The following is a 21,267-nucleotide window of genomic DNA, read 5'->3' as shown; positions in this document are numbered from 1 at the left end:
ATTCAGGTGATAATAATTAAAGCTCTACTATTTTCTGATAAAATCAATAACACACGTGTGGGTGGGCCGATTTCCAGTGACAGGAAAGACCCCAAAAACCAATGTGGAAATATACAATTTTTGCCAAGAAATGCATCCGGCTACCCAGGCAAACCTACTAAACCCAGACATTTCTGAAATCTAGACACCAAGGGAAGACCAGGGTGGTGTGACTTGAGTGGATCTTCTTACTCTTTCCTCCCAGGAATTCCCAGCAAACAAAAACTTTGGATAAAATGACACATTTTCCTCGCATTTCTTTGAGGGAAATTTCCATAATCTGCGAGGAGGTACAACATTTCTAACACCGAGGGCTCCCCCACTTCTTATATAAAAATGTTAGCCCACATGTGTACTCTCGACCACTGTGCTCCAACATTCCCTAGGGGTACAATTATTATCTAATTATGTATGCACTATTGACTGCACAGTGTCTCTGTTTGTTCAATCAAGTTTATTTGCTTAAACCTCCACCTATCGTCCCACACGTTCCACAGACACCCTCCAACCTCCAAGTATGTGTGTCGTACATACACTGCCAGAGAGGAGGAGGGCTTACATGTGACTCTCTCAAATATATTACCGCTGGAGAACTGCAATTGTAGCACAGAACTTTGTTCCAGTATTGTATCATTCATTGATTCTCCTGCTCATCAGTTACAGTAGCAAGCAGTGCACTGTAAACAAAAGAACACTGAAATGTCTCACTTACTGTCAGCTACAGAAACAAAGTGCTGCTTAATGGATCGAAAATGAACCTAGTAGAAGTTTGAACAAAGTTATAGAAGCTGAAACTTGGACAAATAGCAGCAGCAGCCACAAAATGCTCTAAAAAGAGCAAATATCACTTCAAGAACTCCTGTCATAAAACTTGCAGAAAAGATTTTGGAAATAGTCTCCTGGGACAGTTCTGAAGCATTTTCAGTTCATTGGCAGAATTGTGGCACCCAAAATGAAGATAGGCAGGTATGTTAAAAGTATCACAATTGCGTGGATCTAATGCTGAAAAAGTATGCAACTTTTCATTTATTTTGGACCTCAAATGCTAAAGTAAACAAAAGGCCTCCAGGATATAATCACTTCTTATTTTACACAAAGACCTTACAAACCCTGAACAAACGTCATTGATTTAAACAGATATTCTGTTGGGCAGGATAGGGACTATAAGCAGAAAGACATACCTGCATGAATAGGTTGAATTGGGGCTCCTTCTGTTGTTTGGTTTTGATCATCTCCAGGGCATCAGACTGAAAACAGCAAAACCTTGCAGCTTCCTGCTTTATCCTCTCTCCAGCAGACCCATCAAACTAGATATATGAAAAAAAGCCATCAACCAGAAATTCAGCAAATGCTCAAAGCTTTCATTTTTTGTTGTTTTTAGTCATCATATACGTCAGTAGGCGTGAGGTACAGTTTTAGAACCACCAGGTGGAATTAAAACATCTGAGGGTTTTGACATCCTTCGTTTAGTCTCCTTCAAACAACTTTTTGATGGTTTGCGGGAGCCACTGCCCAACTCCTCTTATGTTGAAGTTTGTCTTTAATCCTTAGACTATCATCATTTAATTAACCAAAACTTGTTGAGGAATAAAAAAAAGGTGTTCCCACATTTTTATCCTCTATTTAGGACAATTTACACATTTAATCCTGCCAATGTGTTTTGCCGATTCAACCCAATCTGTGCAAGTAGGTGAAGTGTTAGATATCCATTTATTACAGATTTACCTGCATGCTATAATTATTAGCATAAAAAGTAACTGAGATTGTAGCTTCCCTTATCTTTGATCAGACCCTCCATCTTCTAAAATCCCGAAAATAACAAATGGGAGGCTTACCTCTATATCTTTTCTCAATATTTCTGTTAACGCCTTATCCACTTCATGCCAGAAGATTTGAATACCTGGACTCTGCCATACAAGATGGATATGATCTGCATTCTACAAGGCACATTTTGGGCAGCATCTCTTCTTCTGACCTCCCAGCTTTGAGAGTTGTTTTGGAGACCAATAGACCCTGTACATGGTGAACAAATGGTTTCTCCTTAGGGTTGTAGATCTCACCATTGATCATAATGTAGACATAGATAGTAGCCATAGGTGTAGAATCTCTGATGACGGCAGGTCCGCTTTCCATTTCTCCTCTGGCAAAGTTGGAGGGCCATCTTTACCTCATACCAGGATCCAGCACCAATTGGATACTTCCTTTCTATGTATCCGAACGCTCCGTAGTTCCTCCTCCATTCTGTTCTAATCCATATATTAAGTTGTCCTCGGATCAGCTGGCTAGTTGATGGTATTTAAACCTAGAGAGCCTGTTGTTGGTACTTTTGGATAAATAGTGCCAAGAGCTCAGGGAGCCCTCTTCCAACAGCTTGCCCCATATTTCTATTCCTGCAATCTGCATCGGGGTAGCTAGGACATCTTGTAAGCATGGAGGGGAGATTTCCAAATCAGAGCCATATTGCTGCAGTTAGGGACTCCCAAGATTCTTGGTGACTTCATATAGAAATGGCTAACTAACTCTATCAAAAGCCTTAGCGGCATCAACCGTTATGATGGTCAGAGGAGCGTTTGTTACCATGGCCACATCTATTGTGCTCACCAAATCATGGGTGAGCTTGTAAAGCTGTCTCTGTTTCATGAAGCCCTTTTGGATTTATGGACAATATTTCCTATTACTTTTCCAATCTCTTAGCTAGTATTTGTGTGTGTATCTTTTAATCGTTATTAAGCAAAGATATTGGTCTATACAATTCACATTAAAAAAAATCTTCATAACATTTTTTTTTTCTTAGGCTTTAATATGAGCCCCACGCTTTTTAATGTCTGCATGCGCCCCCTGGCCGGGGTGGTCAAGCCCTTTGGGGTCAGAATCATCACCTACGCTGATGACACCCAGTTGATTGTTTCCCTCAATCCTTCGGACAACAATAAGACCAGCCTGGCAAATTGCCTGGAAAAAGTGTCAGCGTGGATGGATGGCTCTTTTCTAAAACTGAATGCTGCTAAAACGGAACTGATGTTTCTGGGCAAGTCCACCAACCCCGGAGACCAGCATATTCTGGCCAAATTGTCTTGGTACTATGCCACCCCCTAAAGATCATATTAAAAGTCTTGAGGTATGGCTGGACCACAACCTGAACTTTAGGGAGCAGGCGCGCAGGGTAGCAGGGACCTGTTATGGCATTCTCAAAATGATTAGAAAGATTCTACCCGTTCTGCCCTTCAGCGCTAGGAAACTGCTTGTACAAGCCTTGATCATCTCGCGGCTCGATTATGCCAATGTGATCTAGCTAGGCGCCCCCGGTTCTACCATCAATAAGCTTCAAACGGTCCAAAATTGTGCAGCACAACTGCTTATGCAGGCTCATAATCGTGAATCTGCTAAACCTCACATCATCTCTCTGTATTGGCCTCCAGTGGGCGAGAGAATCCAATTCAAGGCTTTGTGTATTGCCCATAAGTCTCTCTCGGATAGCGCTCCGCCGATTCTCCGTGCCATCATCCCCCGGTATCTTCCAAAAAGATCACTGCGCTCTGTGAAGAAACATCTTGCAACTGTTGCCAGAGTTAACCGGGTGCGGAGCGGTGACCTGCGTTTTTCCGCCATTGCGGGGAAATGTTGGAATCAACTACCAGACCTCATTCGGCTTGAGCCCAACCACCTACTGTTCCGCAAACATCTGAAGACTCTGCTGTTTCCTTGAATCTGCTGGCTTGTTTCGATTTAGTCTCTGTCTCTAGCGCTGGGAGGCCTTTGGTAGCCCTGTGCTTTACAAGTGTCATTCATTCATTCATTCATTCATTCAATATTATCGTTATTTTCACATTATATATATATAAAACACTCTCTCCCCCCAACATTGTGGAATTAAATTTATTAAGCTGGTCAAAACCGGAGTGAGTTCCTCTTTTAAGGCCTTATATAGCTCATTTGGTTTTCCATCAGGGCCTGGCACCTTTCCCTTTTTGAACCCTCTAAGAATGTTATCTACTTCTAGTGTAGTAATTTCTTGATTAAGATGGAGCTGTTTGTTCTGATCTGACCTAGGAAGAGTGTCTTCCTTCAAACAACTCTCTATTTCTTGTTTTAGTGCTGTTGAATCGTTGGTATGTAAATTTCGGAAAAAACCCGCAAACATCCTCCCAATGTCAGAGACCTCGGAACATCTTTCTCTGGTGCCGTTAATTTCTACTTTGTCAATCATATTTCTAGTGCTTTTTTACCTTGTCTTTCAAGCCAGAAGTTTCCCACAACCTTTCCCGTATTCATAATATGCTTACTTGCAGGCATTCAACCTACTCTACACCACTCAATCCAGATATTCTGCCAATAAACCCTTAGCCTATTTAAAGTTATCTTGTGGGTTTACTTTTACACGGGGTCCTCACAATTTGCCAGCTGTTTATCAATTACTCCTATTCTCAGCTTTTACTCTCTAACCTTATTGTTACTTTCTTTCCTTCTATGTGCAGCATTACTAGTCAGTTTCCCTCGAATAAAGACTTTATAAGCATCCCATATAACATGCAAGGGGTTTTCCTTTATATCTAACTACAGTAGCTCTTTTCAGAGCATTTTTAATCTCCTGCTGTCCTAATAAAGCTCTATCCAAGGTCCATTTAGACGGAATTGAGGACCTCGAGAGAAAGAGTTCCAGTCTAACCGCAGCATGATCTGAGAGATGCTCTGGTTGATGGATGATCTTTCTTACCTTATTCCCTAACTTCATATCTACAATAAAAGTCTATTCTGGAGGCATGGCCATATTTCTTGGACCTAGCCATATGCAAATCAGTCTTGACACTGTGCACCAATGGGAAAAGTCCAGCCCGAACTGCCAGGCCAGGTCCTCCCTGGACTGGAAACAAGCATCCTAGGACCGGTTTCGGGCTTTCAGCCAGGATACCTTGACTCCAGTGGAATGGAGAGCACAGGACCCACGTCTGGGCATACATGTCCCACTTGGGGTGACAAATGCAAAAAGAACAAATAAAATAGAAGCGCCACCCCTTTCACATTACAAGATTGAGTGGTGCAAGCAAATTGTTTAATGCATTTATGTCTCTTTAAAATTTCCCCCCATTCTTCTTGACGTAAGTATGTTTCCTGGGGGGTATTTTAATGTCACTATCAGAAAGCTTCAGAAATCCCAAAATATTCCTTCGTCTAGTTGGTACCCTCATAACATTTATGTTCCAGGTTAATACCCTTATGTTGTGAACCTTCCTTACTTCCTTTATCATGTCCATGATAATTCCAGCCTAACCGTTTCCCAATCCATCTCAGAATCCCTGTCAAAAATGAGGACTACAATTATTTTTTAGTTTTTTCCCCACAGGCTCACCACCCTGTGTTTAGTAAAACCAGTATCTGCCCTAACTATGTGTCACCCCCCCAGCTTGCCCCTCCCCTACCCCACTGGGGTACGCTCCCAGTATCCAAAAAGGATAGTACTTTATACCACTTGAACTTCTACTCTCCTCTTTATTTTCTATTTATTTTGCTGCATTTATATCTGGTTTATTAGAACATCAACCTCCGAATTCTCTTTTACATTGTGCATCTTGTTGTTCTACATAAGTCTTAATGTCATTGGGAATTTTCAACTACATATTTGCACCCAGCGACTTCAGTTCCTGAATGTGTTTCCCTAACTCCCATTGCTGATTTTGAGGAATTTTTGCTATAGCCGGTCTTATGGAGAAGGACCAATCATTTTTTAAAGCTTTTGCTTTCAAGGCTTCTGTTGGGATTAGCTTTTTCATTGCATAAGTACGGAAGTTTATTAATATTTTCCTGTATTTCTCTCTGTTTGGACTTCTTTTAAATTGATCCCGATGCACCCTTTGTATGTCCTGCTCAAGGTCTAGGGAGCTGGTTTACCAAACACACTCTTTGATCAGGTCTATGACGAACCCCTTCAAGTTTTCACCTTCTGCTCCCTCCAGGACATTGAGAAACCTTAAATTGTTTCTCCTAGAGTTATTTTCCAAAGATTCCAGTTTCTCTTTGATCTCGTTTTCCCTCGCTTCCAAGACTTGAATCGCCTTATAATTGCTCTTAACTTCCTTCCTTAATACTCCAAGCAAGGCTTCCATAGTGGATAATCTTTCCGGGATGTCTACCATTTTAGTATCAAGCTTTTCACAGGCTTTCTGTATTTTAGCCTGTTTGCTCTCTAGAAATTGCAAGTTTGGCTTTAATCTCTTTCGAAACTGTCAGTAGTAAGGAGCCCATATCTACTTAATCTATGTTTTTCGGTGTTCCCATCTTCTCTTCGCGAGGGGTCAATTGAAATTTCCTCTATGCAAATATTCCCCTGTGGGATCCTGAGAGAGAACCTGAAATCGATTTAAGAGAGGGAGACCGGGCCCATCTACTGGCATAGGCTGAGTGGATTGGGTCCATATTTTGCATAATTGCAAGGCAGATCAATGTAATTAGATAGACATGAGTTTCAATACCTTTCTTAAAGTAAGATCCTAAAGATGGTGTGATTTTGATTTTCCCTCCTGGTGGGCCTGCTGCATCTCTAATAACTCTATTATCTTTCTGTTTCCCTGCCTCGAACAGAACCTATTCTGGAATAGACACAGGGAGAGATTTTGTTGAAGTGGCTTTGGGGGGGGGGGGGATAAATAATCACCCTGCTCTGCTGCTGATAATCAAACCCTCTCCCTTTACTATGCAACAATCCTGGCCCTGGCCGAGCATTTCTAAATGTATATCTATTTTAACCTGCGGCACCTATGGCATACAGCTCTGTGTATTCGGTAGAGAGCTGGAGCTCTTTTGTTTTTTTACTTGCGTTCTTCCCTGAGGCAATAGAGCATTCAATGCATACTATGAGAAGGGACTGTCAAGTTGCCCATGCAATCTCATTATTTTCTGCTGCTCTGAGATTTGTGGAATTAATTTAATACTTTCACCACATTACGGTATTATGAACAGGAGAAGCAAGAGCTCTCAGCCACCATGTTCCCCCTCCTGTACTTCTTCTTGTAATATGCTCAAAGCGTTCTGCCCATTCAAGTGTTCAAGTGTATTACATTCAATGGAAGTGTACCAAAGTATATTCTTCTAAAAAACAAATTTACCTATATGGATCAGCGGTTCATGTCAGAAAAAAAAAAATCAAACTACATATAACAATTACGTGTGTGTATGTGTTTTTAGGTGCAATGTAAAAACTAAACATACACATTCAGCACCCTAATCCAGAATTGATACAAATACAGCAAGTGCAACATTGTGCATTTTAGATAGAAGTGTAATGTAAATGCTTGATGTTAATTAAGCTCAAGTGGAATACAAATAACTCCATACGGGCCTTGTTCAACCTGGCATCATTGGCGTGGGTTTCCCCTGTATTTTTGCCTTTGCCACCTGTGTTTTTGCTGTGTGGTGGGATTCGTTTTGCTGGTCTATATGCTTTGTGAACTTTGCAATTGCTGTTCAGTGTCAAAGTACAAGTGCCCTGCTTAGTCAATTATTGTAATGGATTGGTGATTCCATGATTGGCATATTTGATTTACTAGTCAGTCCCTAGTACAGTGCACTGTGTGTGCCTGGGGCCTGTAAATCAAATGCTGTTAGTGGGCCTGCAGCACTGATTGTTCCACCCACATAAGCAGCCTATAAATGTAACTCAGGCCTGCCATTTCAGAGCCTATGGGCAGCCTGGTACGGCCATGTCGACTTGGCCAGTGCACCCACTTGCCAGGCCCTAACCTTCCCTTTTCTTACATGTTAGTCACCCCTAAGGTAGGCCCAAGGTATCCCTGTGGGCAGGGTGCAGTGTATGTAAAAGATAGGACATGCCCTGGTGTGTGTGGCATGTCCTGATAGTGAAATACTACCAATTTCATTTTTCACTATTGCAAGACTACCTGGTCCCAAATGATAGAATGGGGAGTTTGCTCATAACAGCTTATAAACATAATTACCCCTGGGAACAAAGTAGGATAATAAAGTTTAGTATGCCTGAAATCAGAATGTTAAAATACATCTTTTAGTGAGGGTGAATTTTACATTCTGTGTTTGAAAATACCACTTTTAGAAAGTAGGTATTTTCTTGCTTAGCCATCCAGTGTGCCTCTGCTAGAATGTGTATTGACTGTCTGGCTTTGGAGTAGCTGGGGATGTGCAGTAGCTCCAGAGTGTCTGGATGAGTCAGGGCTGGGCTGAATAGACCTGGGCTACATTTAGAGTAGGTGGAGGAGATTTCCTTTTACCTTAATGGGCCTGGTCTGCCTTCCACAATTCTGCCAGGAAGCTGCACCAGAGAGGACAGACCTGGTTTTGACTGAGCACAGGGCTTATCTGCCACTAGAGAACAAAGGATTTTGCTGTATAAATATTGGGGCCCAGACCCCAGAACTTTAGATCACTTTTGGACTTCAAGAGGAACCATTGCCAAGGAGAAGAGCTGGAGAAACTGGAGGAGGAGTACTACCCCTTTGCTGTGTGCTGTCTGGGGTTGGCCTACAGTGGCTGTTTCTGCCAAGGAGAGGAACTGTGTGTGCCTCCTGCTTGAGAAAGTATCTCCAAGGGCTTGAAGTGGAGCTTGACCCTGGTTCAAGAGGTCTCAGGAACAGCAAGGACAACCACATCCTTCTGGGTACCATCTCTGGTTCTGCTGGTTCAAATCTCGCCACAGAAGAAAAGGGCAATCTACTCCGTCACCGAGTCCGTCGCAGACTCCATGTCCTGAAGGCACTGCAGAGATCACCACCTCGCTTCCCATCGCAACCATGGACTCACTGACTCCGTCACTGAGCCGCTGCTTGCACCACATCCTGTGAGCACCGCACTCCGCACCGCTTCGCTACACACTGCACAGATGTCACCGACTCCGTCGCTGCCCAACTCAAACATTAACCGGCTCTGTCATCGTACCGTGACCTGCCAGGACCCCATCGAGCACCGTCTCACCCTGCAACACAAGCCTTGCTCTCACCGACTCTGTCAACGAGCCACTGCCTGCACCGAGCAGTGAGGACACCACACACTGCAACGCTTCCATCTCACAAAGCAATTACGACGGTTGCCCTGACCGACTTGCATCCGCGCATTGGCCGCAACAAGAAAGGTACTCTCTCTGAGTCTGTCAACGATTTAGCTAACCCGTACCGACACAGTTGGCAGGAATTGTTGAACTCTGTCGTCTTCAGTATCGCGGGAGCCCCAAAAGGAGCTACAGAGTCGGCGAAACTGTGTTTTCACGTTGTTCCTGCCATTTAAGGTTTATTTTACACAGTAACTATTTTTACAAGTATTGTATGTTAGGTTTTTGTCGTTTTTGGTCTTGTTGATTTAGATAAAGTTTTGCTTATTTTTCTAAACTGGTGTTGTGTCCATTTGTAGTGTTATCACTGTGTTTCCGTATGCATGCATAAATGTTTTACACACTGCCTCTGAGATAAGCCTGTCTGCTTGTGCCAAGCTACCAAGGGGATGAGCAGGGGTTATTTTAGAAGTGTATCCCCGTTACCCTGACTAGGAAGAAGGGTCCCTACTTGGACAAATATGCACACACTTGCCTACTAGAGACCCCCATTTCCAACATGCCCATTATACAAGATCACAAATATATCTGGCAACTGATCTTAAATGTGTGCAAACCAATTCAAAGTCTAACTCAAAATGAGTAAAGGCTACAAAACAAAGATGCATAAAAAGCATTCGACATCCAAGGTAGAGAGAACTATCACCTCCCCAGCCCACAAACCATGTTTGCATCTCAGAGGGATCCAGATATCTAGCCCATTACTGGAGGTTAACTGAGTTTGATCTCCCAAACAGAAGCTGAATGCATCTCCGTAAACATATCTGAATATAAAAGCAAGTTCCCAAAATGAGGAATGACACCATAAAAGTGACAAAATTGATCTGCAAATCAATGTTTACCACAAAATAATTTATTAGAAATATACACTTAGGAATTTTGAAATCTGAGTTCTTTGCCTATTGTTTATAAATGTTTGCAAACTGTTAACAGGGAGAGTTGTAATTCCCCTATTCAACCCTTGGTTTCCAAACCAAAACCGCTCCCCAACTTTTCTGCAAGCTTCCAGTGGGCAGAGTCTGCCAGGGAAGAAGCTAATGGGCATCTCGCCAATGGCCTGATAGGGATCTGGATTGAGGCTATCACAACAACATGAGTGGTAGAAAGGGGGACAGTGTAAACTTCCTTTCAGCTCAGCCCAATCTCCAACAGAATCATCGTATTTACCTGGGCAAATGATGAATATTCATGATTTAACAATGGTCAGCTACAGATGACTATTGTTTGAATGCATGATTGGCCACACATCTGACTGGGTGCAAAACGTCATGCATTAAAATATATGATACCTACAATACCTGCATGGGTGGTGAGTGGCTCTATTTTGAAATATTATATTGCTAATGCTGACATTAGCTGTCTTTTCCAAAATATCTGTAGAGTTCAATGATTTACCAGGAGTATCTTCTCATACAGGAATATCTGTAACTTCCACATAGAACACATCAGATGTGAAAGTGTATTCCTTCCTTAGGCTGGTAAGAAGGGGTTTAACCTCAAAATGTAATCAATTATGACATTGATGAACTATGAAATTGTGCAACTTCAACAATGTGCTTCTTTACATGATTTAAGTTATCAGAACAGATGAATGAGGTTACAACTTATCTTGATTTATTTACAATTGATGTCAGCAGCAATTTACAACTAGACATCACAGATACATAGTGAAAAACAAGTAGATAATGTACATTTTTCCACAAATTTGTTCTTTGGATTAAATAACGATCATCCATTTTAGTTTGTTCTTTCTTTACCGTCACTAAGCGCTTCTTGAGTACAGTTTTGGAGGGCTTCTGGATATAGGAGTTTGAGTATCACAAAACTCTTGAGACTAATATTTTTAACTCTCTGGTGTATACGTATCACAGTGATATTATATCTAGATGAAATGAACATTTATTTCCTAGGATGAGAAGAAACTGAAAGACCTTACACCTGCTGTACATTGTATAACCCATGATTTCTAATCAATTCAAAGAGTAAGATATATTCCCAAAACAAGAGATCAGGATAAACTTGATCAAGACTACTTTGAACCAGAATAACTGACATTAAGAGTAAAATTAGTAGCCTGCTGGTCCCACAGCATTGTTGTTCACAGAATGCAGGACTTTTTACCCTGAATTTACAAAAGGCCTAATAATTCAGCCTTTCTTCCATACACAATAATTCCCAGAGTTCTGGCTTAGACAGGGCTCAGATAAGGATCCATAAGGTGCCAGTGGTACAGATATGTCCTTTATTCGAGTTGGAAAGGGTGATTTCCAGCTCTTATGGAACTCCCCCTTTTTCCACTGGAGTAATTTATCACTGACTGATCCAAAAGATCAGCCACATTTGAAAAAAGTCAAGGTCAAGACCTTTGTGGATTATTCAAAATTGCACGTAGTCCACTGGCTGGAAGAGTGTTTACCATTTACCATATTATTGAGATCCCAGGTATGCCAGCATATGTTCACTGCTCCGAAAAATTATTTGCCCATAATTCATCACACACCTGATGAAGGTGATGAGGTGGGTGACTCAACAGGTCCAAATAGACATCTTTTAATCAGGGGACTACACATACTGGTGCCAATTGAACATCTAAGGCACTCGTCTCGCATGCTAAACTGAAGGACATCCCTAAAACAAGAGATTATTTAGGGGAGTCCAGGTTGAAGATGCTTTATTTGAAACCTACTTATGAGACAACATTGTTGGTGGCAAAGAAGCATTAAAGGAAGTGCAATTCTTAGGTCAGAAATCAGGCATGGATTTACAATGCTGATTAATGATCCATCAACCACACATTAAGAAAGAGGAAAACCAGCATAGATTTATAAAGTTGAATCACACTCCATGAACCAGACATTAAGATGGAGACTGTTGTGAAGGACAGGGATGATAATGGATTTATGTTGCTTTTCCTAATGTTTCCTGAGAAATTACTCTGTACAGCAGTAAGATGCAGGCACACTTTTCTATACTTCACAATATTGACTTGGAATACAAGCTTTGACTAATACTAGCAAGAAACTCATCTACGCATTAAATATTGTTGAGTGCATGATTTGTTTAGCTTACGCATGTAAGCGTGACATCAGGCTTTAGCATTAACATGCATTTTAGATTTTGGTTGTGTGCGCACAATTGACAAGTCTTCGGCTCATGATGCTTCCACTAAAACAGGAATTTTCCATTCCTGCTGAAAAACCAGATATATTGTCTAATATTAAAAGGGATGTTGAGCACACAGCAGTAGACCTGGAGGTGCACCTGCATAATACACAGGCACCTGATGCCATAACAACTATCCATAATAAAATATTTACTTATCAGTACAGTAGACCATGTCTTTTGTTTTCTGTTCATATACTGGCGGACTGTTGTGTTTGGCAATGGCAGCATGTATGCTGCTTTTGTAGATCTAAAGTCAGCTTTTGATTTAGTTTCAGGTAACAAGCTATGGTTGGTCCTACAGGAGCTGGGAATGCCCACGGACTTGCTATCTCTCATTGTTCGACTACATGAGAACAATTTTGCAAAACATTCTCTGGGGCTCACAGGGTAATGTAACTGACCCCTTCCAAGTTGAAAAGGGAGTTCGCCAAGGGTGTGTAATGGCCCCTACACTATTTTCCCTCTTTATAAATGGAGTCTCCCAATTCTCAGCTACCTTTCCCACAGATGCTCCAGTCTTAGTAGGTATAAATATTCCGATCCTAATGTTTGCAGACAAAACGCACATCATATCAAAAACTCCTTGTGGGCTACAGTGTGGGTTAACACGTTTTGAAAATATATGCAACACATGAGGGTTAGAATTCAATGCAATGAAAACTAAATTTATGGCTTTTAATCACCACAGAGCATTTAGTGGTAGGATACATTTGGAGGGAGGAGCCCCAAGAGCAGGTAGATGCATTCACATATCTAGGAAAACAATTAGCTGGGGCTCTCACATTGAAATGATGGCACTGAAACATCGCCAACTAGCTGGTGCTTTAAACAATGAATTTAAAAAATCTCTGACTAAGCCTGTAAGCCCGGTGTTGCAGATCTACAATACAAAAGTGGTGAGCTTGGTCCTATATGGGTCGAAATTATGGGGCTTTGAGAAAATGACCAGGCTCGCCACAGCAGAGAATAGGTTTCTCCGAATGATCACTAGCTTACCACAAAGTACCCCTGTGACTCCTATGCTTAATGACTGAGGAATGAAACACTGGTTTACATTGCTGGACTACGCCCCATATTACATTGGCGTAGAATTTGGTCTACTGAAACATATACAAAAGTAAGAGATGAAAGTACAGAAATGGACTATGAAAATTGCAGAAAAGTCCTATGTTCATTGATGTCCTGTAGGTTACAAAGAGTCAACATTAAGCAGTATGATAGAAACTAGCGTGATCGCAATAAAGCAAGAGCTATGGTCCATAGAGGCTGGGATAGAAGCAAAGTACTATTCTTTTGAAGGAAATCCATAGGCAGATTGGAGATATCACATCTTGGACAGATGTTAAACATTAGTGGGGGGAAAACTAGACATGCCTTCGTTTATTTCACGCTCCGCTGGCTCGGGTTCTGAAGCCACTATAGATGTTATCCCTAAAGAGGGAAGGGACGCCTAGGATGTCAAAAACTATAGACCAATATCATTAATCAATATTGACTGCAAATTATAAGCCAAAGTCCTGGCAAGAAGGTTAGAGAAGGTGATATCAAAACATCGTTCCATCCCAAACTGGATTCTCGAAAGGCAGACTGGATGCGAATAACATCTGGGTCTGCTGCCAAGCAGGTCAGAATAAATGGTCACCTATCACACTCATTTTAATTGGAGCAGGGCACCAGGCAGGGATATCCACTCTCCCCGCTCCTATTCCTTTTAGCAATCAAACCCATTCTTTCCTTCCTGAAACAGAATGATAACATTAAAGGTGTACCGTTCCCAATCAGGCAGGCAACTAGTCGTGGCCTATGCCTATGACGTTCTAATCTTCACTTAAGGTGCAGATACAGCAATCCCTCAGATTGTATCAGAAATTGAAAAATACTCTTGAGTTTCTGGCTATAAACGTAATCATTAGAAAACTAAGATCTTTCCCTTGAGCATTCTCTGTACTCCCTCGATTCTGGGCTACTCTGACCTGAAATGGCAACATTTTTCACTTAAATACCTTGGTATCTGGTTTGAGAAAGAGCTACAATCTTCCCTCATGATCACATAACCTAGTAGGGTAGGACGGACACAGCACAAATGATGATGGCACCACTAAGCAACTCCTTTTGAGCATGCGTTCCATAAATCTTTCCACCACCTTCTTTAAAGCCATAGACAAGCATATCTCAGATATCCTTTGGAAAGGGAAAAGAGCTAGGATAGCCAGTCCCAACCTTAAATTGAGCAGGAACAGCAGAGGTCTGAATATAACCGATTTTCACAAACACCAAAAAGCTTTTTAGCGGCTCAGGGCAACTGGTGGTTTAAAGATGCAGTTGACCACTCCCTGACGTGGCTCAAAATTGAATCCCACTTTCTATCCCCCTCTCATCTAAGCTCCACCCTTATCATCAGAGGCCTCTAGAAAATACCCCTGGTCTACTCGCTCTCCATAATCGCAGACATGATGGAAGAACTGTCTTGTGTGACCAGTTGTCCAAAAGGGGTATCAATTCCGTTGGAGACTTATGCACATCCCTGAATCCCATTCCGTTTGCTTACTGCACCCAATCAAGTTCTTCTCCAAAATGTAAAAGAGCCATTAGATCACTACTGAAGCCACATACTCCAGATCTTCCCGGCCTACTTGGAAATCTTAAAAAGCTCGGCCACTCCGCATCACATATCTGTGAGTTACTTGACCCCCCCCCCCCTCCAGAGTACACTCCTCAAGAATTTGGGGAAAAAATGGTCCCCTTACATCCCAGAAGACCTGACATCACATTTTTCAGGCGCTACCTGGAATAGAATCTGGCATTCGCCTTTCTGGTTAATTTACACTTGCAATTGTGCAGTCTAGATTTTGGGTGATACACAAAACATACTGGACTCCATCCAGATTGCATAATCTAGGTATCCTACAATCAGATAATTGCTGGCACTGTGAGGTATCACTCGGCTCACTTTAGAATATGTTTTTCACATGTAAAATGGTCCAACCCCTCTGGACCAAAATTCATCAGACAATTTATGGCATCTTTAAGATTCAGCTCACACCATCCTTCCTAACTGTGGCGTTAAGCCTTGTGGCACATCCACTTGACACTGGTCTCTCTGCACATGACTTACAGCATTAGATCTAATGCTTGCTCTGGGCTCCAAAACAGTCCTGTCAGAGTAGAAATCTTCCACAGAAATCTCCTTTAACAAATGGCAAATACTCTATGCACCACCAGGAGCGCGGACGGCATAATATACAAGAAACTACATAATACATCACACTTGTGCTGCCTATGGAATGCACTTGATTTATACATACAAAAAGTGGATCCCCACAGCCTTAACATTCTTCCCCCTCTTGCAATTCCACTCACCCACCAAGACAGAACTAAATCATCAGTATACACTTAGTAGCCCTGTGCTCACTGCAGACCCTGATGACTTAGCACCCTCTCTCCACTCTCTCTAACTTCACCCTCATCTTTTCTCTGGCTTTTCTCCCTCTTTCCTTTGCAATTTTTTTCTGCTCATACATATATTGAGCACACTTGGGGAACTCAACTCTCATCTAATTTGGGTATCCCACACTCAGCTCCCTACTATCTTCAGATATGCTCTCAATGTACCTCTCATTTTAGCACCATGTTTGACAAATGGTACACCAACAACCAATATTGTAAGCCTGGGCGGAGTACAAAAAAAACTGCTTTAGATAAATGCGGTTCACTGTGACTTTTAGTGCCAGGTGCTCATGCCACTCTGTGCAATCATCGCGAGTTGCACCATACACAGCGCAAGCTTTCTTTCTGCTGCTCGAGTAGATTTTTTTACTCGAGCAGCAGCTTTTTCAATGCAAACAGACGGTTTCTCAACGCGAGCAGACGCGACCACTCGCAGAAACCTGACTGCCAGCGTTGATCTCGCCTGGAGGTTGATTTTCCACGCTCACACTCGCCAACTTGACGTTGACGATCGGGTACGAGGAAAAACTCGCCGGGGGGTGGGTTTTCCTCGCTCGCCAACTTAACGCTGCCGAACCCAAGTGAGGAAAAAAACTCTGCGAGCTCCGAGTAACGCTGAATTTGGAAAACTCTGCTAGCGAAGTAGAGTTCACCGCCCAGACTTACAATATTGCTCCATTATGTTTACTTAGACTATACGTCAAATGTTTACATATGTGGTCATATGAAGTTACGCAAAGCACCCTGTAGTGTGTCTTCACTATCTGTTCCATAACTGCTTATTTTATTTTCAATAAAATTGTTTGAACAAAAAAAATGTAATCTTAGATTTCATGGATAGTGCACTATGTATGATATGTATTGTATTGAATAGCAACTATGAGAATCTCAATGCTAGTCTGGCCCTCCCCAGATGACAGAGAATTATATCCTGCCCTTCTGTTGACAGGTACTACGCTGGATAATATTAACATCTTGGAGACTTCTGTCCTACTACCAGTAATGAATATTCCCCATCGTGTCTCTACAGCTTGTCAGAAGTAATCTGTGAAAATGTGTGAGTGTTAAAAGTGTTCTTGTGTACTACTATTACTTAGGGATGTTAAACTCCAAACACTGTAGCTCCTTTGCCATATGGATCAAACAGACAATACTGCACACTTCTGTCCCACTAGGCCTCCACCAAGTATTAAATAAAGTGTCCCCCGATTACTAAGTCTAAAATGATGCTAGTGCTCAATGGTGCGGTGTTTTTTATTTTACCACCTCTATTTTCCCCGTGGCTATTTCTCTGCATTGATCCCTACTGTAGAGTGGCAGTCTATGGTTTCCCCTTAGGACCTCAACTAAAGTGTGTCTTCAAAGGAATTGAGGTTTACATCTTTCAGCAGAACCTGGACCAAATGTCAAATATATTAACAGTCACCAAAGGCTCCAATGAGCAGATGGTTCAATAAATTCAATCTTTTGCACAAAGTCACAACCCTTATTATGACCAGCAGAGTCAGACCCAAGAGGTTTAAACCTCTTACAATCAATAGGAATAAAATCACTCTTAAATTAAATCATACCCTGGATAGCATGAGGTCACCGATCTCTTCGATGATTGGTCCTTGTTCTCTTAGCTTCTTCAGGGGCTCTGCCAGAGAATCTAATATAAGTGATGGTGATGAAAGGAGTAATTTGGGGTAGGATAGAGACAGAGAATTGTCAGAGATTTAGTTTGGCAACGGCTCACTCTTTGAAACAACTCATTTTCAGGTTTATCAAATTACCATAGTTGGAAAAGAGCTTGGTATATTGGTCTTCCATTACATTCAACGTCTACAAAGACTAAAGTGATCATTAAGGCAAGGCAGAAAATGACCAAATGTACTCATGTTTACCATGTGCTTAAGTTCAACAAATGCAGTTGTGGGGGCTCATTTAAATTCAACACTAAGACCCACTAAGACCCACGTTACCACAAGCCAGCCCGTAATACTAAAATCAACTTCTGGGGTAATATGGTTTTCTATGTATAACCTGGAATGGTCACTTCATCATTTATTGCAGACACACTTTTTACTGGCGCTCAATGTTTGGACAATACAACCACTATCATTATTGCAATATGCTTGTCAACATTGGGTGTTCACACAGTTTACAAGACGTGCTTACATCTGCCTCAATTCAATCACATGAAGCAACCAGGCTGCGTGTTAGAAACATTAATCATCCATAGAGCTCCTGGAAACTAGAAGATCAAGTTACTTCTCTTCAGAAAGGCTCTTTCTAACTACAGATTGATCACCTTTATATTAACCCCAGGCGCCCGACTGAACACTCCATTTTTAAACAATAATTGTTCAAGCACACTGGTAAGTGGCTCCGTCAGACTCCACAAAGGTCTTGCTCACTTCCGAAAGTGATGGTACAGGGCCATTTATATAAAGGTGCTTCATCAGCACGCTCTCATCAGTTTTGTCTTTCACTCTTGGCTACCCTTGGATTTCGATCAGTCATGACAAATCAGAGGTGACAATGTGCCAAAACTAACTTGGAACCTTTTAAAATGCACAGTAGTCCAGTCCAAAGATGGTGAAGCAGGGAGGGCAGTGAATAATCTACAGTTGGATAGAGTATGACTGATCCAGGTCCAAGGGTGGCCATATGGCAGTGAAGAATAAGATCTACAGGCAATCTGATAAGATGATAGCCCGTATAAGGAAGAAAGTCTCCAAACACTGTCGGTAAGTGAAAGAAAGTCCTCAAGCAGTCCTTGGCCCAGCACTGTGGTACTGGTCCCCAAGGCTTCCCCTCCAGGTACCACCACTGAACTCAGGTTCTGCGTGGATTACCCAAGGCTCAATGATGTCACTAAGTCTGATGCACATACCATCCTGAGCTGACAAGCTCATTGATCAGTCAAGGGCTGCTAAGTTCCTCAGCACGTTTGATATGACATCTGGGTTCTGGCAGATCACAGTAACTAAGGGGGCTAAAGACAGGTCTGCGTTCTTTACTCCAGAAGGATACCAGTTTCGGGTGATGCTCTTTGGGTTGAAGAACAACTATTTCACCTTCCAGAAGTTGATCAATCAGGTCCTAGCTTGGTTGGAGAACGTCAGTACCACCCACACCTACACCTACACCTACACCTTCAGTTCTTGATAGCTTTAGGACTCTGCACACGTTTACCACTGATAACCAGTTCTAAAGTGCTTGTGTTCTCTCCTTTAATTATAGTAACATTGTCATACACCCAATTGGCATATTTAATTCTCTTGCAAGTCCCTAGTAAAGTGGTACTACATGTAACCGGGACCTGTAAATTAAACACTACGAGTGGCCCCCCAATTCTCATTTTGCCATCACTTAAGTAGCCCTTTAAACATGTTTCAGGCCTGTCATTGGTGCCTGTGTGCAGTTTTAAACTGCCATTTTGACCTGGCAAAATAAATATTTTGCCAGGCCTAAATCTTCCTTTTTAATATAAGCCATCCCTAGAGAATGGTCTAATCACCCTTAGGGCAAGGTGCAGTGTAATTAAAAAGTTGGACATTCACTTTTTAAGTTTTACATGTCCTGGTAGTGAAAAATTCTTACATTTGTTTTATACTTCTGCAAGGCCTACCTCTCCCATAGGCTAACATTGGGTTAACTTATTACATATAATACGTTAAAGGTTTCAATTAGGAGCAGGGTAGGCAGGAAGGTCGAGTTTGTTGTCTAAAGAATAGTCATGAATAATATTATTTAATGGCAAAGTCAGATCTTAAGTCACTATTATGAAAATGCCACTTTTAGAAAGTTGGCAATTTCTTGTCACAACCATTTGGTTGCCTGCAGCCTGTTTCCTGGGTCATATGACTAGGTGTAGCTGGAAATTGGTCTTTGTATATTGCTCCCAGACAGTGAGACAAAGCAGCATAGGTGTTGGCAGAATGGGTCATCTCCGACTTGAGAGGGAGGAGCTGCCACCTACCACGCTTGACACCACTAAGGTTCTGCCCAGCACAATCGCAAAAGGTTTTGACACAAGTCGATTGTGGCCCCAGACAATCTGGGGCCAGGACAGGGAGGCATGAATTTCCAATCACCTCTGAATGAGAAAACCTCCAGAACCTTCTCCTACTTCGTAATTGGCTCCAGGTATAAATATTGAGCCCTCAGTCCCAACTCTTCAGTATACTTCTGGACCTGTGATGACTCTGACGGACTGTTGTGCTGCTCTGCAAGAAGAACCGCTACTCTGCTGCCCTGCTGCCCGAGTAAAAAGACTGGACATGCATCGTGAACCCAGGACCATCAGATGGATTCCAAGGGTTAGTTGGCGGCCTTCTGATCAGAGCCTCAGGGACAAAAAAGGCTCCAACCATCTCAAGCCCAGCACCTGGACTCAGTCTGCTGGGAGTCCTACCCACCAGGTGGTGCCTCCCTAGTCCAGGACCCTTGGTATTGGGCTTTAAGGTGCTCTGGCAGCCCAGTTGTGGCCCTGTGAGCAGAACCAATGAAGTGCGACGCATTTCTCCGCAGCTGCATTGCAACCCTGTACCCGAAGCAGCCCCAACGCCGGACCTCACACTGTGAGTCTCCCCGGAACTGCTGCTGCACAATACATCACTGGCACAGACCTTCAGATCACAAGCCCCTCACTGATGTAATCTCCGATGAAGACGCAGAACTTCACATCATAGCACCACAGCTTTCTTCTGAGCTGCTGGTGCGCAAAGCATCTTTGATGCCAGACTTTGCATCGCAAGCCCCTCATCAAAGGCATCCTTGGTGATGATGCAGTGCTCCGCATGCAGCTTTTGGGAACCACGGCTGCGCCACGCAACCTCAGCATGAGATCTCGCAACGCTCTCCAAACCAGGATTTCAGGTACTTTGTTCAGCTGGCCTAACTGGGTCTCTCTATCCGGCCTGCATTCCACTGCGGTGGACCTGAAATTGTCACTTAATACTAGCACTATTTTTACTCTAAAATTTGAAATTGCACATCTCCGGTTCTACTGATTGGATGTTTGTCATTTTGGTCTTAAAACATGTATTACATTTTACTCTCTTTGTCTAAATTGATGTGACATTTTTCTTGTGTTGTATTTTCACTTTAATACTGTCTGAAGTGCTGCATAAATACTTTACATAGTGCCTCTAAGTGAAGCTTGATTGCTTTTGCCAAGCTACCAGAAGGCTAAGCACATGTTAATGTGGGGTTTACTTGTGTGTCTCCCTGACAGAGTTTGCGATTGCTGCTTGAGTAGGGTTTCACCCTCCTCAACCCAATTTCCAACACAGATGTTGTCCGACAGACAGCCATGGGGTTACGTTCACTAGAAACAGAGCCCACATGTGCCACTGAATACACAGGACCAGAACAATGCATGTAACCAGCAGTCCAAGAAGCCTCAGAACCTACTCAATGAAACCCATGACTGATCACACAACATCAGGATCAAACCATGTATGGCCTAGGCTCGTTGCCAGGGTACGAAGGCTTTGAACAACATAACAGCCATGATCACCCTATGAATTAAATCCTTGCATCAGGAGAACTCTAGT

At 42.4% G+C, this 21,267-nt stretch overlaps 1 protein-coding gene across 1 annotated transcript in view; it reads right to left on the bottom strand.

Annotated features, from left to right (window-relative positions):
• The window catches only part of LOC146772835 (rho guanine nucleotide exchange factor 11-like), a 337,239-nt gene that overhangs the window by 163,311 nt on the left and 152,661 nt on the right, over positions 1-21,267 (bottom strand). The window contains 2 exon segments of the mRNA XM_085637036.1: positions 1,221-1,346; positions 17,293-17,372. Coding sequence (XP_085493162.1) covers positions 1,221-1,346; positions 17,293-17,372 — 206 coding nt within the window.

This window comes from Triturus cristatus, chromosome 12 (assembly GCF_964204655.1).
Source record: "Triturus cristatus chromosome 12, aTriCri1.1, whole genome shotgun sequence".
In the NCBI taxonomy this organism is placed as follows: Eukaryota; Metazoa; Chordata; class Amphibia; order Caudata; family Salamandridae; genus Triturus; species Triturus cristatus.
The sequence above is the reverse complement of the archived record's forward strand: the minus strand, read 5'-3'. Positions and strand labels throughout refer to the sequence as shown.